Source organism: Juglans microcarpa x Juglans regia, chromosome 7D (genome assembly GCF_004785595.1).
Source record: "Juglans microcarpa x Juglans regia isolate MS1-56 chromosome 7D, Jm3101_v1.0, whole genome shotgun sequence".
Lineage (NCBI taxonomy): Eukaryota > Viridiplantae > Streptophyta > Magnoliopsida > Fagales > Juglandaceae > Juglans > Juglans microcarpa x Juglans regia.
The window spans coordinates 7,290,749-7,304,159 of NC_054606.1; the positions used below are offsets into that span (position 1 = coordinate 7,290,749).

The 13,411-nt window shown below is 36.5% G+C and overlaps 2 protein-coding genes and 1 pseudogene across 3 annotated transcripts; 1 reads left to right on the plus strand and 2 right to left on the minus strand.

The window, feature by feature from the left end:
- The first annotated feature begins 1,407 nt into the window (after positions 1–1,407).
- On the plus strand, positions 1,408–9,446 carry LOC121239077 (alpha-glucan phosphorylase, H isozyme). 2 transcript variants are annotated; one of them, XM_041136205.1, is made up of 15 exons: positions 1,415–1,982; positions 2,860–3,039; positions 3,551–3,727; positions 3,807–3,892; positions 4,068–4,257; positions 4,318–4,410; positions 4,865–5,049; positions 5,189–5,306; positions 5,401–5,529; positions 5,880–6,098; positions 6,215–6,418; positions 6,503–6,661; positions 7,257–7,520; positions 8,102–8,292; positions 8,995–9,446. In XM_041136205.1, exons 1-15 carry the CDS (start codon positions 1,770–1,772, stop codon positions 9,119–9,121), a joined length of 2,535 nt encoding a protein of 844 aa, XP_040992139.1. In that variant the 5' UTR covers positions 1,415–1,769; the 3' UTR covers positions 9,122–9,446. The 2 variants fall into 2 exon arrangements, with proteins under 2 accessions (XP_040992140.1, XP_040992139.1); XM_041136206.1 differs by lacking the exons at positions 8,102–8,292; positions 8,995–9,446 and adding an exon at positions 7,614–7,648 and having other exon boundaries at positions 1,408–1,982; positions 7,257–7,566.
- A 551-nt stretch (positions 9,447–9,997) lies between these two features.
- LOC121239078 (serine/arginine-rich splicing factor SR45a-like) lies at positions 9,998–13,378 on the minus strand. Its single transcript, XM_041136207.1, has 7 exons — positions 13,236–13,378; positions 12,190–12,206; positions 12,015–12,095; positions 11,801–11,909; positions 11,395–11,544; positions 10,829–10,892; positions 9,998–10,736 (listed from the first exon to the last, which is right to left on the minus strand). Exons 1-7 carry the CDS (start codon positions 13,236–13,238, stop codon positions 10,135–10,137), a joined length of 1,026 nt encoding a protein of 341 aa, XP_040992141.1. The 5' UTR covers positions 13,239–13,378; the 3' UTR covers positions 9,998–10,134.
- LOC121240154 lies at positions 12,301–12,358 on the minus strand (annotated as a pseudogene).
- Positions 13,379–13,411: the final 33 nt, after the last annotated feature.

Sequence of the window (13,411 nt, forward strand, 5' to 3'; positions counted from 1 at the left end):
GTAAAGAATAGTAATGAGAGTACTTGAGGTACTCTTACTTGCCAAACATAGCCTTAAATCTTGTTTGACAAGTGAGAGTATCTCAATTACTCTCACTATTATTCTTTATTTTATTATTATTTTTTACCTATTTTTTTACTATTTATTATTTTTTATCTATTTTTTACTATTATTTAATATTTTTTTATTTTTTTATTATTATTCACAAATATTTTTTAATATTTCTGAGTTATTCTCACTGTACAAACCAACTCAATGGCCGGCCTCTTTGTGTAATTACAGAAACATGATCCATTTGTTAGTTGAGTCAGCCTCGTAATATCAGAAGATTGAACGCGACCACGTGTCTCCCCTTTATAAAATAGGTGGCTTGTATCCACCAGGTGTCCAGTGGTGGTAAGCCAGTTTTTAATTTTTTTTTAAACTAATGTATTTTTTATAATAAAATAATATGTTTTAAACTTACAATTAAATAGTTTGATGAATTGGTTTTGAATGTTTGTTGCGGTTGTTGTAATTGATTGTTTGTTGATAAAATTTATCCTCTTTATGTATTTCGTTTTTCTATTTTTTAACCAAATATTGGCTTGTTTAGAAAAAAAAAAATTATTATTTTTTTATTATAAAACATTTATGCTGTAGATGAATTTCACTTCTTGCCAAACATGTGCCTAAAACTTAGAGTATCTTTAATGGATTAGTTAAAAGTTAAATTTATTAAGTATTTAATTATTAGAAGACAAATATGCTCACAATGAATTAGTTATATTTTAAATATTTAGAATTTAGTTACAGTGACTTTTAAAAATTTATTCAAACTTGAAAGTTACTGTATATACATTAGATATATATTTTATTAATTATTTCTCTCTTTCTTTCTTTCTATCACATATTTTATTACAATTAATATATTAATTTGAGTTAATGATATATTAATTTAATAAGAATATGATTATTAATTAATATATTATAGGTAAAATAGTAAAATATGATAAAATAAAATAAAATAATAATTAAACAATTAAATATTTTTAAATTATTAGTTATTCATTATAATATAATAAATAAATAGATCATCTAATATGAAAATTTTATGTGAATAATTAAAATTAAAATTAAATTTATTTTATATTATTTTATTATTATATAATAATAAAATAACTATTCTATAAAGATTTATATGAACAAAATAATTAAAAATCAAATTTTTCTTACGTTTGTAAAAAATATCTTTTAACTTTGAATAATCTATAATATATTGAGAGTGCTCTTGAAATGTTACCGGCAGCAAAAGTGTTTAGAGAGAGAGAGAGAGAGAGAAACGATCCAAACACCGGGCGTCGCGTGCCACTTCCACTGACCGTAGCTCCCTCCCATGACCCATCAGTGCCATCACCCCTTGGCTTCATTCCCCCGTGATCGTCATTCGTCACGTTCATTTCAATCTTTTCTTCCTTCTCTGAGATTGTTTTTTTCCTCTTTTCCTCCAAACACTCCAAAAACTCCCTTTCACACACAGTCTCTCTGTCCTCTTCCCCTTTAATATCAATCAGCATTCAGCAGAACCTCGCAACTCTCTCTCTCTCTCTCTCTCTCTATACTCGGATATTTTTCAGTTTATCAATCCCTCCTTACCTCTCTGTCTGTCTCTCTCTCTCTCTCTGTGCTTGCATTTTTGAACCTCTTGTTCGCAACTGCAAGCTCTACTGGGCTCAGTACTTTGTATTCTTTTTTTATTTTTTTACAGATTATATTAGCGAGTATCAGACATGGCGGCTTCCACAGAAGCTAAGGGTACCCCTGCTTATGGCGTTTCTGCTAAAGTCCCGGCTGTTGCGTACCCACTGGCCGAGGTGCCAGCGGAGATCGCATCGAATATCAATTACCACGCGCAGTTCAGCCCTCATTTCTCTCCTTTCAAGTTTGAACCTGAACAAGCGTACTATGCGACAGCCGACAGCGTTCGCGATCGTCTTGTACAAGTAATATTTTTTAGCATGTTTAGAAAGTTTTGATATCGTGCTAATTTCCCGAATTGCATTGCTCTTTTTGGTATACATAGTGATGGTTTTATACATGTAATTTGGAGCTCACTTTTGTGATGGTGTGTGGACTACAACTTTTGGAGGTGCTACCTCTATCCGGCTGCGTTTGAATGTTGAACTGAGTTGAGTTGAGATAATAAAATATTATTAGAATATTATTTTTTAATATTATTATTATTTTGAAATTTGAAAAAGTTGAATTGTTTATTATATTTTATATTAAAATTTGAAAAAGTTATAATGATGAGTTGAGATGGATTTAAGAACCAAACGAAGGTCTCAGATTCGATCCATGCTCGTTTTGTGTTGTTTCTTATACGTAAAATCGGCTAAAAGGCTTGACTTTATAGATGATTTGAACATAAATGCAAGACAGGACGTTTCAAAGTAGACTCATTTGTAGATATTTCTACATGATGCTTTTAGTCCAGTTTGTAACGTTTGACTGTAGCTGTATGTAATTTGTTTCAATCAAATTAGCACCATGGAGTTGCACAATGTAATTGTTTAGAAGTTCTGTTCGGAGAAGTAATGACCTACGCATATGTAAGATTCTTATGTAACCTAGAAAATTTGAGAAATAATCGCTTGGTTCTATTTTTGTGTTAATGACATGCTTTTAAGTAAGAAATGATCTTATATTGTTATTAGGATAATACCATCAAAGTGTATATGGAAGAAATGAAGGAATTTGCTCATGGTTTTGAGTTTAATGATATGATTACATTTATTCTTAGTACTAAGTGTTGGGCTATTTGTATTCGGTTATGCACAAAAGCTGGACTAATGGTGTTACTGTTGATTGCTTGTGCAGCAATGGAATGAGACCTATCGTCATTTTCACAATGTTGATCCCAAACAAACATACTACTTATCAATGGAGTATCTTCAAGGACGAGCTTTAACTAATGCTATTGGGAATCTGGACATTCAAAATGCATATGGCGATGCTTTGAAAAAGTTGGGACATGAACTGGAGGAAATAGCCGAGCAGGTAGTTGTCTTTTTTCTCTTGTTACTAAGCTTTCATTGGCAAAAGAACATGTAAGACTTGTTTTTTGGAGCCTCTGTCTATGTTCTCTCCATTCAACAGATTGGGGGATTTTACACTCCCTAACTGTCAATACCTATAGCAAGCATTCCACATAATTTAAGTGGTTAAATGAGATATGACTGGTCTTTTCAGGTTTTGGATAATCCCGGGCTCAAAAAATCAGTGGAAATGTAATCCCTTTTTATACTTTGTTGTGAAGATTGAGTCCTTAGCATTCCACCTAATTAGAACAGTTTCTTCCTAACAGTGTGGAGAGAGGAATGAGATTAAAATGGGTCCCACTTTTCACAAACGGGAAGTGACACTAATACCTTGTGGTTGAGAGCCATCAATAATCATAGTGCCTCATCCCAATTATACGGGCTTCCAAAACATAAATCTGATTTCACTTTATGGGTTTTATGCAGTTTATATCAGTAGATTTATGGTCATTAGAAATTCATCTTTGTAGGAGAAAGATGCAGCTCTAGGAAATGGTGGTCTTGGAAGGCTTGCTTCATGCTTTCTAGATTCAATGGCAACATTAAATTTGCCTGCATGGGGGTATGGTTTGAGGTACAAATATGGGCTGTTCAAGCAGCAGATCACTAAGGAGGGCCAAGAAGAAATTGCTGAGGATTGGCTTGAGGTTTTTATTTCTTGTGAAAATTCTGTCACATATTTCATAATTCATGGAATGCTCGACACTTTTTGTGGAAATTATGCAGAAATTTAGTCCTTGGGAAGTTGTTAGGCATGACGTGGTATATCCTGTCAGATTCTTTGGCCGTGTTGAGGTTAATCCTAATGGATTGTAAGTTTTAATTGCATAATTAATTCATATTTTTATATATTTTACTCTATATGATGTTTGGTATGACCAATAAAACATGAACGATTAAGGATGGCTTTCCTTTTGAAGTTCATATGCAACTTGGTTGCTCTTAAAATAAACAAGCTCACTGAAGATGCTTCTCTGTAAATTACAGCCGAAAATGGGTTGATGGAGAGGTGGTGCAAGCTCTAGCTTACGATGTGCCAATTCCAGGATACAAAACCAAGAATACTATTAGTCTTCGTATCTGGGAAGCAAAGGCTTGTGCTGGGGATTTCAACCTATTCCAGTTTAATGACGGACAGTATGAAGCTGCTGCACAGCTTCATTCTCAAGCTCAACAGGTTGGTCATCAGTTCTGACATTTTCCTGAAATGGATTAGTACTAAGTTCTTCATTTGCAGATTTGTGCTGTTCTTTATCCTGGGGATGCCACAGAAAATGGAAAGCTTTTGCGGCTGAAGCAGCAGTTCTTTCTCTGTAGTGCATCACTTCAGGTTTTCTAATTCCTTCTTTATTTCATTCTTTCTTCTGATCACTCTGACTTCTCTCATTGTGATTGTACTGTCATGGCACCAAAATTCTAAGAAATGATGAGATACTTTGTAACTGATACAAGAATAAACCATTTAGCTTAGAGAGAGATTCAAACTCATAGTATGTTGCTTATAGTGCATGGGGTTGCGTAGGTAACCTCTATTGAACATAAAAACCAATGGAGGTCCTCAACTCAAATTATGCTCCCAGGGGATTCTACTCAGACGATGTAAAGTTGTTGCATAGTGGATGCCTTGAGCACTTTAACACTTGGCTGTCGGCAATGACATCCTGTTAATGGAAATTATTACTGGTTAATTTTCCTTGTATTTACTGATGAGAAAGCCTCGTGCAGTTGCTTGTCTTGTATTCAGTTCTCACAATCTTTGGCTCTAATCTTGTAACCACTCACAGGACATTATATTCAGATTTAAAGAGAGGAGGCTAGGGAAGGGAACATGGCAATGGTCTGAGTTTCCTAGCAAGGTTGCAATACAACTGAATGATACTCATCCTACACTGTCAATTCCAGAGCTGATGCGATTACTACTGGATGATGAAGGACTTGGATGGGATGAAGCTTGGGATGTCACAACAAGGTGCTCTGTGTTTTATGTTCATTAGAACTTTTTTCACTGAGTTTGTTGCAGCACAAGCTTCTTTCTTTTGTAATCTTTCAGCATGTTTGCGGTGCAGTTTTAATTGTAGCTCAATTTTATGAATTAATGATTGAACTAGGACTATTTCCTACACCAATCACACGGTCCTTCCAGAAGCACTTGAGAAATGGTCACAATCTGTGATGTGGAAGCTTCTTCCTCGCCATATGGAGATCATAGAAGAAATTGACAAGAGAGTATACCGCTTACCCATTTAATTCCCTCCTTTTCTGCCGTCTGTTGTGTAGATAATATTTGGGTTTTGAATCTTGAATTGTAAATACCATGCAGTTCGTAGCAATGATATGTAAGACACGAACTGACCTTGAAAGTAAGCTTATGAGCATTCGCATTTTGGATAATAATCCCCAAAAGCCAGTTGTGAGGATGGCAAATCTATGCGTGGTTTCTGCACATACGGTAAGAGGTCCATTCTTGGAAATCCACAAAGAGCGTATCTCATTTAGCTCATGCAACACTCTATTTAGCTGTGTACAGAATAATTGTTCGTTAGAATTATTTATGTATCTGGCATAAGTGTCATCCATGAACTTGCTGCTTAAAGCTGCAATGTTTCTGTTGTCTGAGTTTGTCCAAAGAAGGCTTGTCATTATCACCTTTGCTCTACCTTTTATTGGCTGTGTATTGTTACTCAATCTTTCGTCTTCTGGTTTTTGTTCTCTCTCTCTCTCTCTCTCTATGGAAACCACGTCTTCCCCTATTGATCCGAATTCTTAATTTGAAATTTATCATTGGCCATCCCTTTGCAGGTAAACGGTGTTGCCCAGTTACATAGTGATATCTTGAAGTCTGAGTTATTTGTGGACTATGTTTCTATATGGCCAACAAAGTTCCAAAATAAAACCAATGGCATTACTCCTCGTCGATGGCTCCGATTTTGCAGTCCTGAGCTCAGTAGTATCATTACCAAATGGTTAAAATCTGAACTATGGGTTACCAACCTTGACCAACTTACAGGTCTTAGAAAGGTATGTATTAAAAAAATTATTTAAAATATTTTGAATACTTTTCTTTTTCACCATTATTAGACTGTTTCCTGTGGTGTATAAATTTTACATTCATTTATGATGCTTTTTCCAAGTAGTTTGCGGACAATGCAGACTTTCAAGCTGAATGGGCTTCTGCAAAGATGGCTAATAAGCAGCGTTTGGCAGAGTACATAGAAAGAGTGACTGGGGAGAGCATTGATCCACATAGCCTATTTGACATACAAGTCAAGCGTATTCATGAATATAAGAGACAGCTTCTGAACATTCTGGGAGGAATTTATAGGTACAAGAAGTTAAAGGTATACATCCCACACACAATCATCCTTGATTTGCATAATTCTTGTACCATCTTTGAGAACTCTCTTGAAGCTGAATTATTATAGGAAATGAGCCCCAAAGAGCGAAAGAACACTACTCCACGCACCATCATGATTGGGGGAAAGGCATTTGCAACATATACAAATGCTAAAAGAATAGTGAAGCTGGTTAATGATGTTGGTGCTGTTGTAAACAATGATCCCGAAGTCAGTAAATATCTGAAGGTAATTTTTCAAACACAAAGTTAATGATTCATAAATACAGGATTACGAGTTCCCATTGTACATCAGGGTCTGTGATTAACTGTTACCTACCATCATCAACTGACACAGAGCTTTGCCCATGAACAAAAGTTTGTTCTTTCTGTTGATGGAATTGCTATGTATGTACAGCTCTATGGCTCCAGAAGAAAATGTTAGCAATTAAATAGTCGGAATGGGATGGGCTACCATGCATGCTACTTTCGTTTTACCTTCTGTGTATATGTTAATGGGATGGATTTGCTGTGAACCTGTTGAAAGGCAGGTTCATGATGCTTCTTTCTTATGCGTACTCAAGCTGGTCATTGATATCAATGCATGGCAGGAGGTGTAGAGTTTCCGGTTGAATATCTTCTACCCGAGGCTATATTCGGAAAGAGTTGAAGTAGAGAATGTTTATTACTTAGCCTCTTGGATGCTATTTCTCCCTGGATGCTATTTCTCCCTTTAGTCAAAATTATTACTCTCTTGCACATGTACGCGTATTATCTGCATATGCCAACATTGCTCTTAAGGTTTATTATAGACTTATCTGCTCAAAACTTGCAAAAAATTTCAGGTAGTTTTTATTCCAAATTACAATGTATCTGTAGCAGAGATGCTTATTCCAGGGAGCGAGCTGTCGCAGCATATTAGCACTGCAGGCATGGAGGCAAGTGGCACAAGCAACATGAAATTTGCACTCAATGGCTGCCTCATCATAGGTACTCTTGATGGAGCTAATGTGGAAATCAGAGAGGAAATTCAGGAGGAGAACTTTTTCCTCTTTGGTGCAACTGCAGATGAAGTACCCAGGCTGCGCAAGGAAAGAGAGAATGGACTGGTATTGAAGTTTGAGATTTTATTATATTTGGTTAAAGTCAATTTCTGTGTTAAAGATGTAAATGCCACAAAAGCTGCTCACTCTTAAGCATTATTGTATTCATCTTTTCCTAATAGGGAAATGACATTAGTGCTGCAGAGCCTGAATAGCTGCTTGCCAGAGCCTAATCAATATAAATTAAAGCCAGGGTTACTATGGTTTAGCAGCATAGCCAACATTATTATATACTGGCTCCATAAACATATAATTCTTTTATACATAGATAAAAGGAATTTTATAAATAGAAATTAAAATAGGCAAAGCCCAAGTACACAGGACACATAATTTACCACAACTAGTCAAGAACTAGAACTAAAGTAAAATAGTTACCACAAAAAAATTGACGTGTACTTCAAAAATAGTCCTTCCATTTCTATAGTTGAGCTAAAACTCTTGTAACTTACTTCTTCTTAAGTGTTTTCAAGCGACAATTTGCAATGAATTGACATATAAGATGGTAAAGCTAGTGTTTGCTTATATAAGCTTACCAGTTTGCTGCAAATTTTTCCTCATCTGAGATCAGCTCTTCTTGTGAATGATAGTTCAAACCAGATCCACGATTTGAGGAGGCCAAGCACTTTATTAGGAGTGGAGCATTTGGAAGCTATGACTACAATCCACTCCTTGAGTCGCTAGAGGGAAACACTGGTTATGGACGTGGTGATTATTTTCTTGTTGGTTACGACTTCCCAAGCTACATGGATGCTCAGGCAAAAGTAGATGAAGCTTACAAGTAAGCTATAAGCACCCCTCAATCATAAAATCACACCACATGCTACCTACACTGAATCTTGGGCTTTGTTAAGATGCAAACTGCTAGTAAACAGCTCAAACTTGGCTTTGGAAGCTCCTTCACCATCCTAAATCAGTCAGTCTTACCAAATAAGTCAATCTTGCCCTTGATATGAAACTACCACCTAGCTTAGACAGCCCCCTCTTTTGATAAGTAGTTAGACAGCCCGCTTATCAGCCTAGTCAACCCAAGTTCAAGAATTAAGCATAGCAAGCCAATAATACAATTGCGGCCTAACTTAGATACCCAATTAGCGCATGAGGACTTTGCACATAATTAGTTTATTTTTGGACAGTGAAGTCATGGGATTTAATCTTATATAGCAAGAGCTTTATTTTTGTTCTTCTTACTTAATTATTGCGTAGAACGGTGATTTATTATTTGAGAACATTGTTGAAGTAGGATCTTAATGCTATTTAATTGAGCAGTACCGTAAATATTGAACTTTGCCCAAAAAAATAAAATAAATATATATATATATATATATATTTATAGAGTGGTGGACTCCAACAACTTTAGTATATAACTTTGATCACCATTCAACAGATTGGAATTTCCAGTAATGGGGTTAAATTAGATCATCTAACAATATGCCGCTGGACTTTGACATCTTAAATGATGTTATGATATATTTGCCTGCAGGGATAGGAAAAGGTGGCTAAAGATGTCTATACTAAGCACTGCCGGGAGTGGCAAATTCAGCAGTGACCGGACAATCTCTCAGTATGCCAAAGAAATCTGGAACATAGCAGAATGCCGTGTACCATAATTTCCTTAACAGTACTGCTCGTTTTAGCCTTCATATAATACGTTGTGTTTTAAGAAATAAGCAGAGCACATGAGGGAGGGGAAATATCAAGCACAAACCTTGAAAAAAACCAAAAAATAAAGGATTTGGTATCAGGTGCTTGCCAAATAAATTCATAGTTGTTCTGCGAAAACCTTATTGCTATTATATGTTAAGAAATTGTATAAGGGATCAGTAATGTTATTTTATTTTTTGGAATAATGTGGTTATCATGTTGTGTATAATGCCGTGAGCTATACTGCTATACTCATTTCATTGTGTTAATGTAACACTACTCATCTACTCTATATTAGTTCTTGCTCTCTAAAAGGAAAAAAAAATCAATGGTTATAGACAATATCAACCACATCAGAACAGAGATAGGCCAGTGTGCCATAACATATATCAATTCCTTTCAAGTCCTCGATATTTTCTAAAACTATCAAATAAACCCGTGCATTTCTACTTTAAAATTGAAATAGAGCTACACAACGTAATGGATCTGTAGATGAATTGTCGCGTGCGCAGAAAATTAGCGAAGTTCATCGACCTAACGAAAGTTGTGTTCTACTTGAATAGCTATTGTACCCAACCCCACCGTTTTGAATGCCATCGTCACAAGCAACCAATAAAGAAAGGAAGTTACCATTCTCCTCCAAATGTTTGTTTATCTGAGCATAACCAAATGTAATCGAGTGATGGAAAAGGCACAATCAAAAGTCGTAAGGCTTATTTGGGTTCGACCCGCTTGGGCAGTAATGTCTTCACTTCCTAAATATAACAGAGGATCAAAACGAGCAATCATCCAAGCACATCAGTTTTGACAAATAAATCAAACACGGCAGCAATCACACACAATTTATAATAGAAGTCGAATGTTATTATAAGACAAACCATAAGATTCTCCGATATACAGAGTATATACTACTTGTCCATAGGACCAGAATCCCTAACTAGGTAAAAGAGTAAGATAGGCAGAGAGAATGTTTCTCACTCTAAATCAGTCCTTGAACTAACAGACCTTGAACTTCGACTCGGACTCCTAGAATAGCTTCTCGAGTACCCACGCCTTGATGATGGCGTCTTCCTAGAGCTCTTAAGTTTAGGGGAAATGCTTCGAGAGCAACTCCTCCTCCTGCAGCTCCTTGCTCTAGGGGTAGGGCTTCTTGAGTAGCTCCTTCTAGAGCTCCTTGGCCTGGGTGAGACACTGCTAGAGTAGCTTCTCTTTGACATCCTCCTTGGCCTTGGTGACACACTTCGAGAGACAGAACGGTAACGATAGCGGTGCCTCCTACTGTATCGGTCATCTGGTGAGTAAGACCGATCACGCCAGCTGACAGGTGATCTGCTATAAGGGGATTGTGACCGTGAGTATGATCTGCGTCTGTAGTAAGAAGAGTATGACCTCCGCCGGTCATAATAGGGGGAGTATGACCTCCTCCGACGGTTATTGGGGAGTATGACCTACTCCTACTACGTTCATATGAGTAACGTGGCGATCGGCTCCAGCCCCTTGTGTAAGGAGAATAACTGGGAGATCGCCGAGGGGAGTAGCTGGGAGATCGACGAGAAGAGTAGCTGGTAGATCTATGGCGCACTGTATGAATAAAATTGTAAGAAAATAAGCCAAACGTATTTTCAAGACAATCAAAGCCACACGCAAAATAACGAGTACAAGAACATTCTTACCGTGAATTGTTCTCAGTCCAAGATACCTTCCCGGAGTAGGCGTTCGCCCTCTTCGCCTCCGAGCCTGCAAGAAATGAAAATCATAGCATGAAAATGCAGAATTACAAGTCAACTCAAGAAATAAGGGGCGCAGCTAGAAACAATCTTTTTCCAAAAATAATGCATTCCAAATATAAAAATGTATGTGTGTGTATATATATATATATATATATAGAGAGAGAGAGAGAGAGAGAGAGAGAGAGAGAAGGAGAGATAAGAATCCGTAACATCGTTTGAGATTTAAATAGCTAGAGAAAAAGAAAGAGGGAAATTCAGGGCATACAACCCCATGTCTGATACTTGATGTGTTTGATTTGTTTGTTTAGTTGTGGTTTGATTTGGTGAAGAGCTGCTACACACAGCTAACCTGCTGCCACAAAAGCTTCAAGTGGAAAGAAGCAAACAACTTACAACTCGAAGAACTGATAGCAAACCATATAATATTCTCATACAATTGAATGGATCACAGTGACCAACAATTAATAGAGCTGCCATTAGTCAACCAAAAAAAAGCCAGGAACTACTACCTTCTCCACTGTAATCACACGGCCTTCAAGTACAGAATGGTTCAAATACTTAACACAGCGTTCAGCCTCCTCAAGACTAGCCATTGTAACAAACCCAAAGCCACGGGATTCTCTGGTCCATGGATCAACTACAAGATGAACTTCCATCACCTAATAGACCACATCGCAGAATTCAGATTCCAGTAGATTATGCACAAAATTCTTTTTCTTTTTTGGTAGGTAAAGATTATGCACAACATTCTACAGCCCAACAAAATAAAATGACCAGGAATAGAAACACAACAATGCCTTACCGTCCCATCAAACAATAAATGAAAACTAGAGTGAATTTGCAAAGCCACGATCACTGGAATTGGCAAATTTAGCAGGGGTGAAGAAAGCCAACGATGAAGATGAATAAGCATACCTTTCCCTCACTTGCGAAATGCTTCTCAAGCTCTCTCTTTGTGATTCGAGGTGACAATCCTGTCACATACAGATTGTTACCAGGATTTTCCACATCACTCGAAAGACTCCTGTCAGAGCCAGATCAGAAGCATGTGAAACAACCACAAATAAAATAAAATAAAGAGAGAGAATGGAATCTAAAAGCACAGATAAAGAGTAGTTTAAGACACTACCTCGACCTTGACCGTGACCTTGACACAGACTTCGAGACAGACCTCCTGTACCGCCTGTGCGGTGAAGGAGAGCGAGAATACCTGGAAAATTTGAAGAAAATGCACATAAGAAAATTTCGCGTTCATACAACCACACCAATACAAAAATACCATTGCTTCTCAGAACAATATGCACCTTGACCTTCTGGACATCTGTGACACCATCAAAAAGAAAATAGTTAGTACTACGACAAATAATGCGAACAAAATTTTTTTGATAAGTCGAAAAACTGTTAAAACACATGTGGCATCATTTACTGAACCTTCAGTCACTAAAACTACAGAGGTTCACCCAATAACAATGCAACTACAGAGGTTCACCCAACAATGCGAACAAATAAATCAGCCAAAGAAAAGAGACACATTTACAAGCATGTAAATCTACAGCATACATCATTGTGTTAAAAAAAAAAATCATACATTTCCATGAACAATTTTTTTATTAAATCAAACAAAGCGAATGAATTCTCAGTTTTCTTGGCATCGACCACGATTGAAACCAATTACAAGCAAAGCTTTAATTGCCGAAACACACTAATTTGTTTTTTCGTAAGTTAACATGTTTTCGGTAAGAATACACTATCCTCTAGGAGAAACCAATGGTCAAAAAAGACCAATCTATACATATGAAACCTTGGAAAAACCAATTTAATCCTCTCTTTTAAAAAATCGAAAATACTTTAAAGAACGTGAAATCAATAACTTTTTCTTCTAAGGGTTTTATTTCTCGTGACATAAGTATCAGGATCAGCATAAAATTATTACCTAGAAAAACTCCTCATTTTTCTTTCTTTTTTTTGTTTTTTTTTTTTTTTTTTTAGAGAAAGCGTCTTCATGACTAAAAGCTTATTATCCAGCCCGTAAGATTTTCGTTATTAAATTTTTATCAGTATGGAGAATCAGAAATTAATCCATAGAACAAAGAATCTTCGGTATAAGAAAATCAATAATTATTCTCGTAATCAATCTTTACCAGACAGGTGCCGCACGATTTGATCGAACAGAGAGGATCAATAAGCATTCCTTAATTAATCCGGAATAATGGAAAAACCCTAGATTAAAGTTCTCGGAGAAAGAACAATCTAATAATAAAAATTTTCAGGAAAGAGAAAATCGAAACTGAGAGCTAAGCGACGTCCAGAAAATCAACATCTTCAGATAGCCTAACGATCGAGAACTTACCATAGCGACCGATGGCACAGAAACCTTCCCCTTCGAGTTTTGCACGCAACCGCAGAGACTGGAATCACCCTCGCTATTTCACAGCTAGTTTATGTGGAGTAAATATTATTAATTTAGAGAGTGGAAAGTATTTATAGGGAGGGCCCTGGGGAAGCTTCTGGAGAAGCGGACGCCAA

Coding starts and splice junctions, on each gene's coding strand:
- LOC121239078 (XM_041136207.1), bottom strand. Junction 11,545..11,800: donor ATTTCGCAAGTGAGGGAAAG/GTATGCTTATTC, acceptor GTGGTCTATTAG/GTGATGGAAGTTCATCTTGT. Junction 10,737..10,828: donor TGGACTGAGAACAATTCACG/GTAAGAATGTTC, acceptor TTATTCATACAG/TGCGCCATAGATCTACCAGC.
- LOC121239077 (XM_041136205.1), top strand. CDS start 1,770: ATGGCGGCTTCCACAGAAGCTAAGGGTACCCCTGCTTATGGCGTTTCT. Junction 3,893..4,067: donor GAGGTTAATCCTAATGGATT/GTAAGTTTTAAT, acceptor TGTAAATTACAG/CCGAAAATGGGTTGATGGAG. Junction 5,050..5,188: donor GCTTGGGATGTCACAACAAG/GTGCTCTGTGTT, acceptor TGATTGAACTAG/GACTATTTCCTACACCAATC.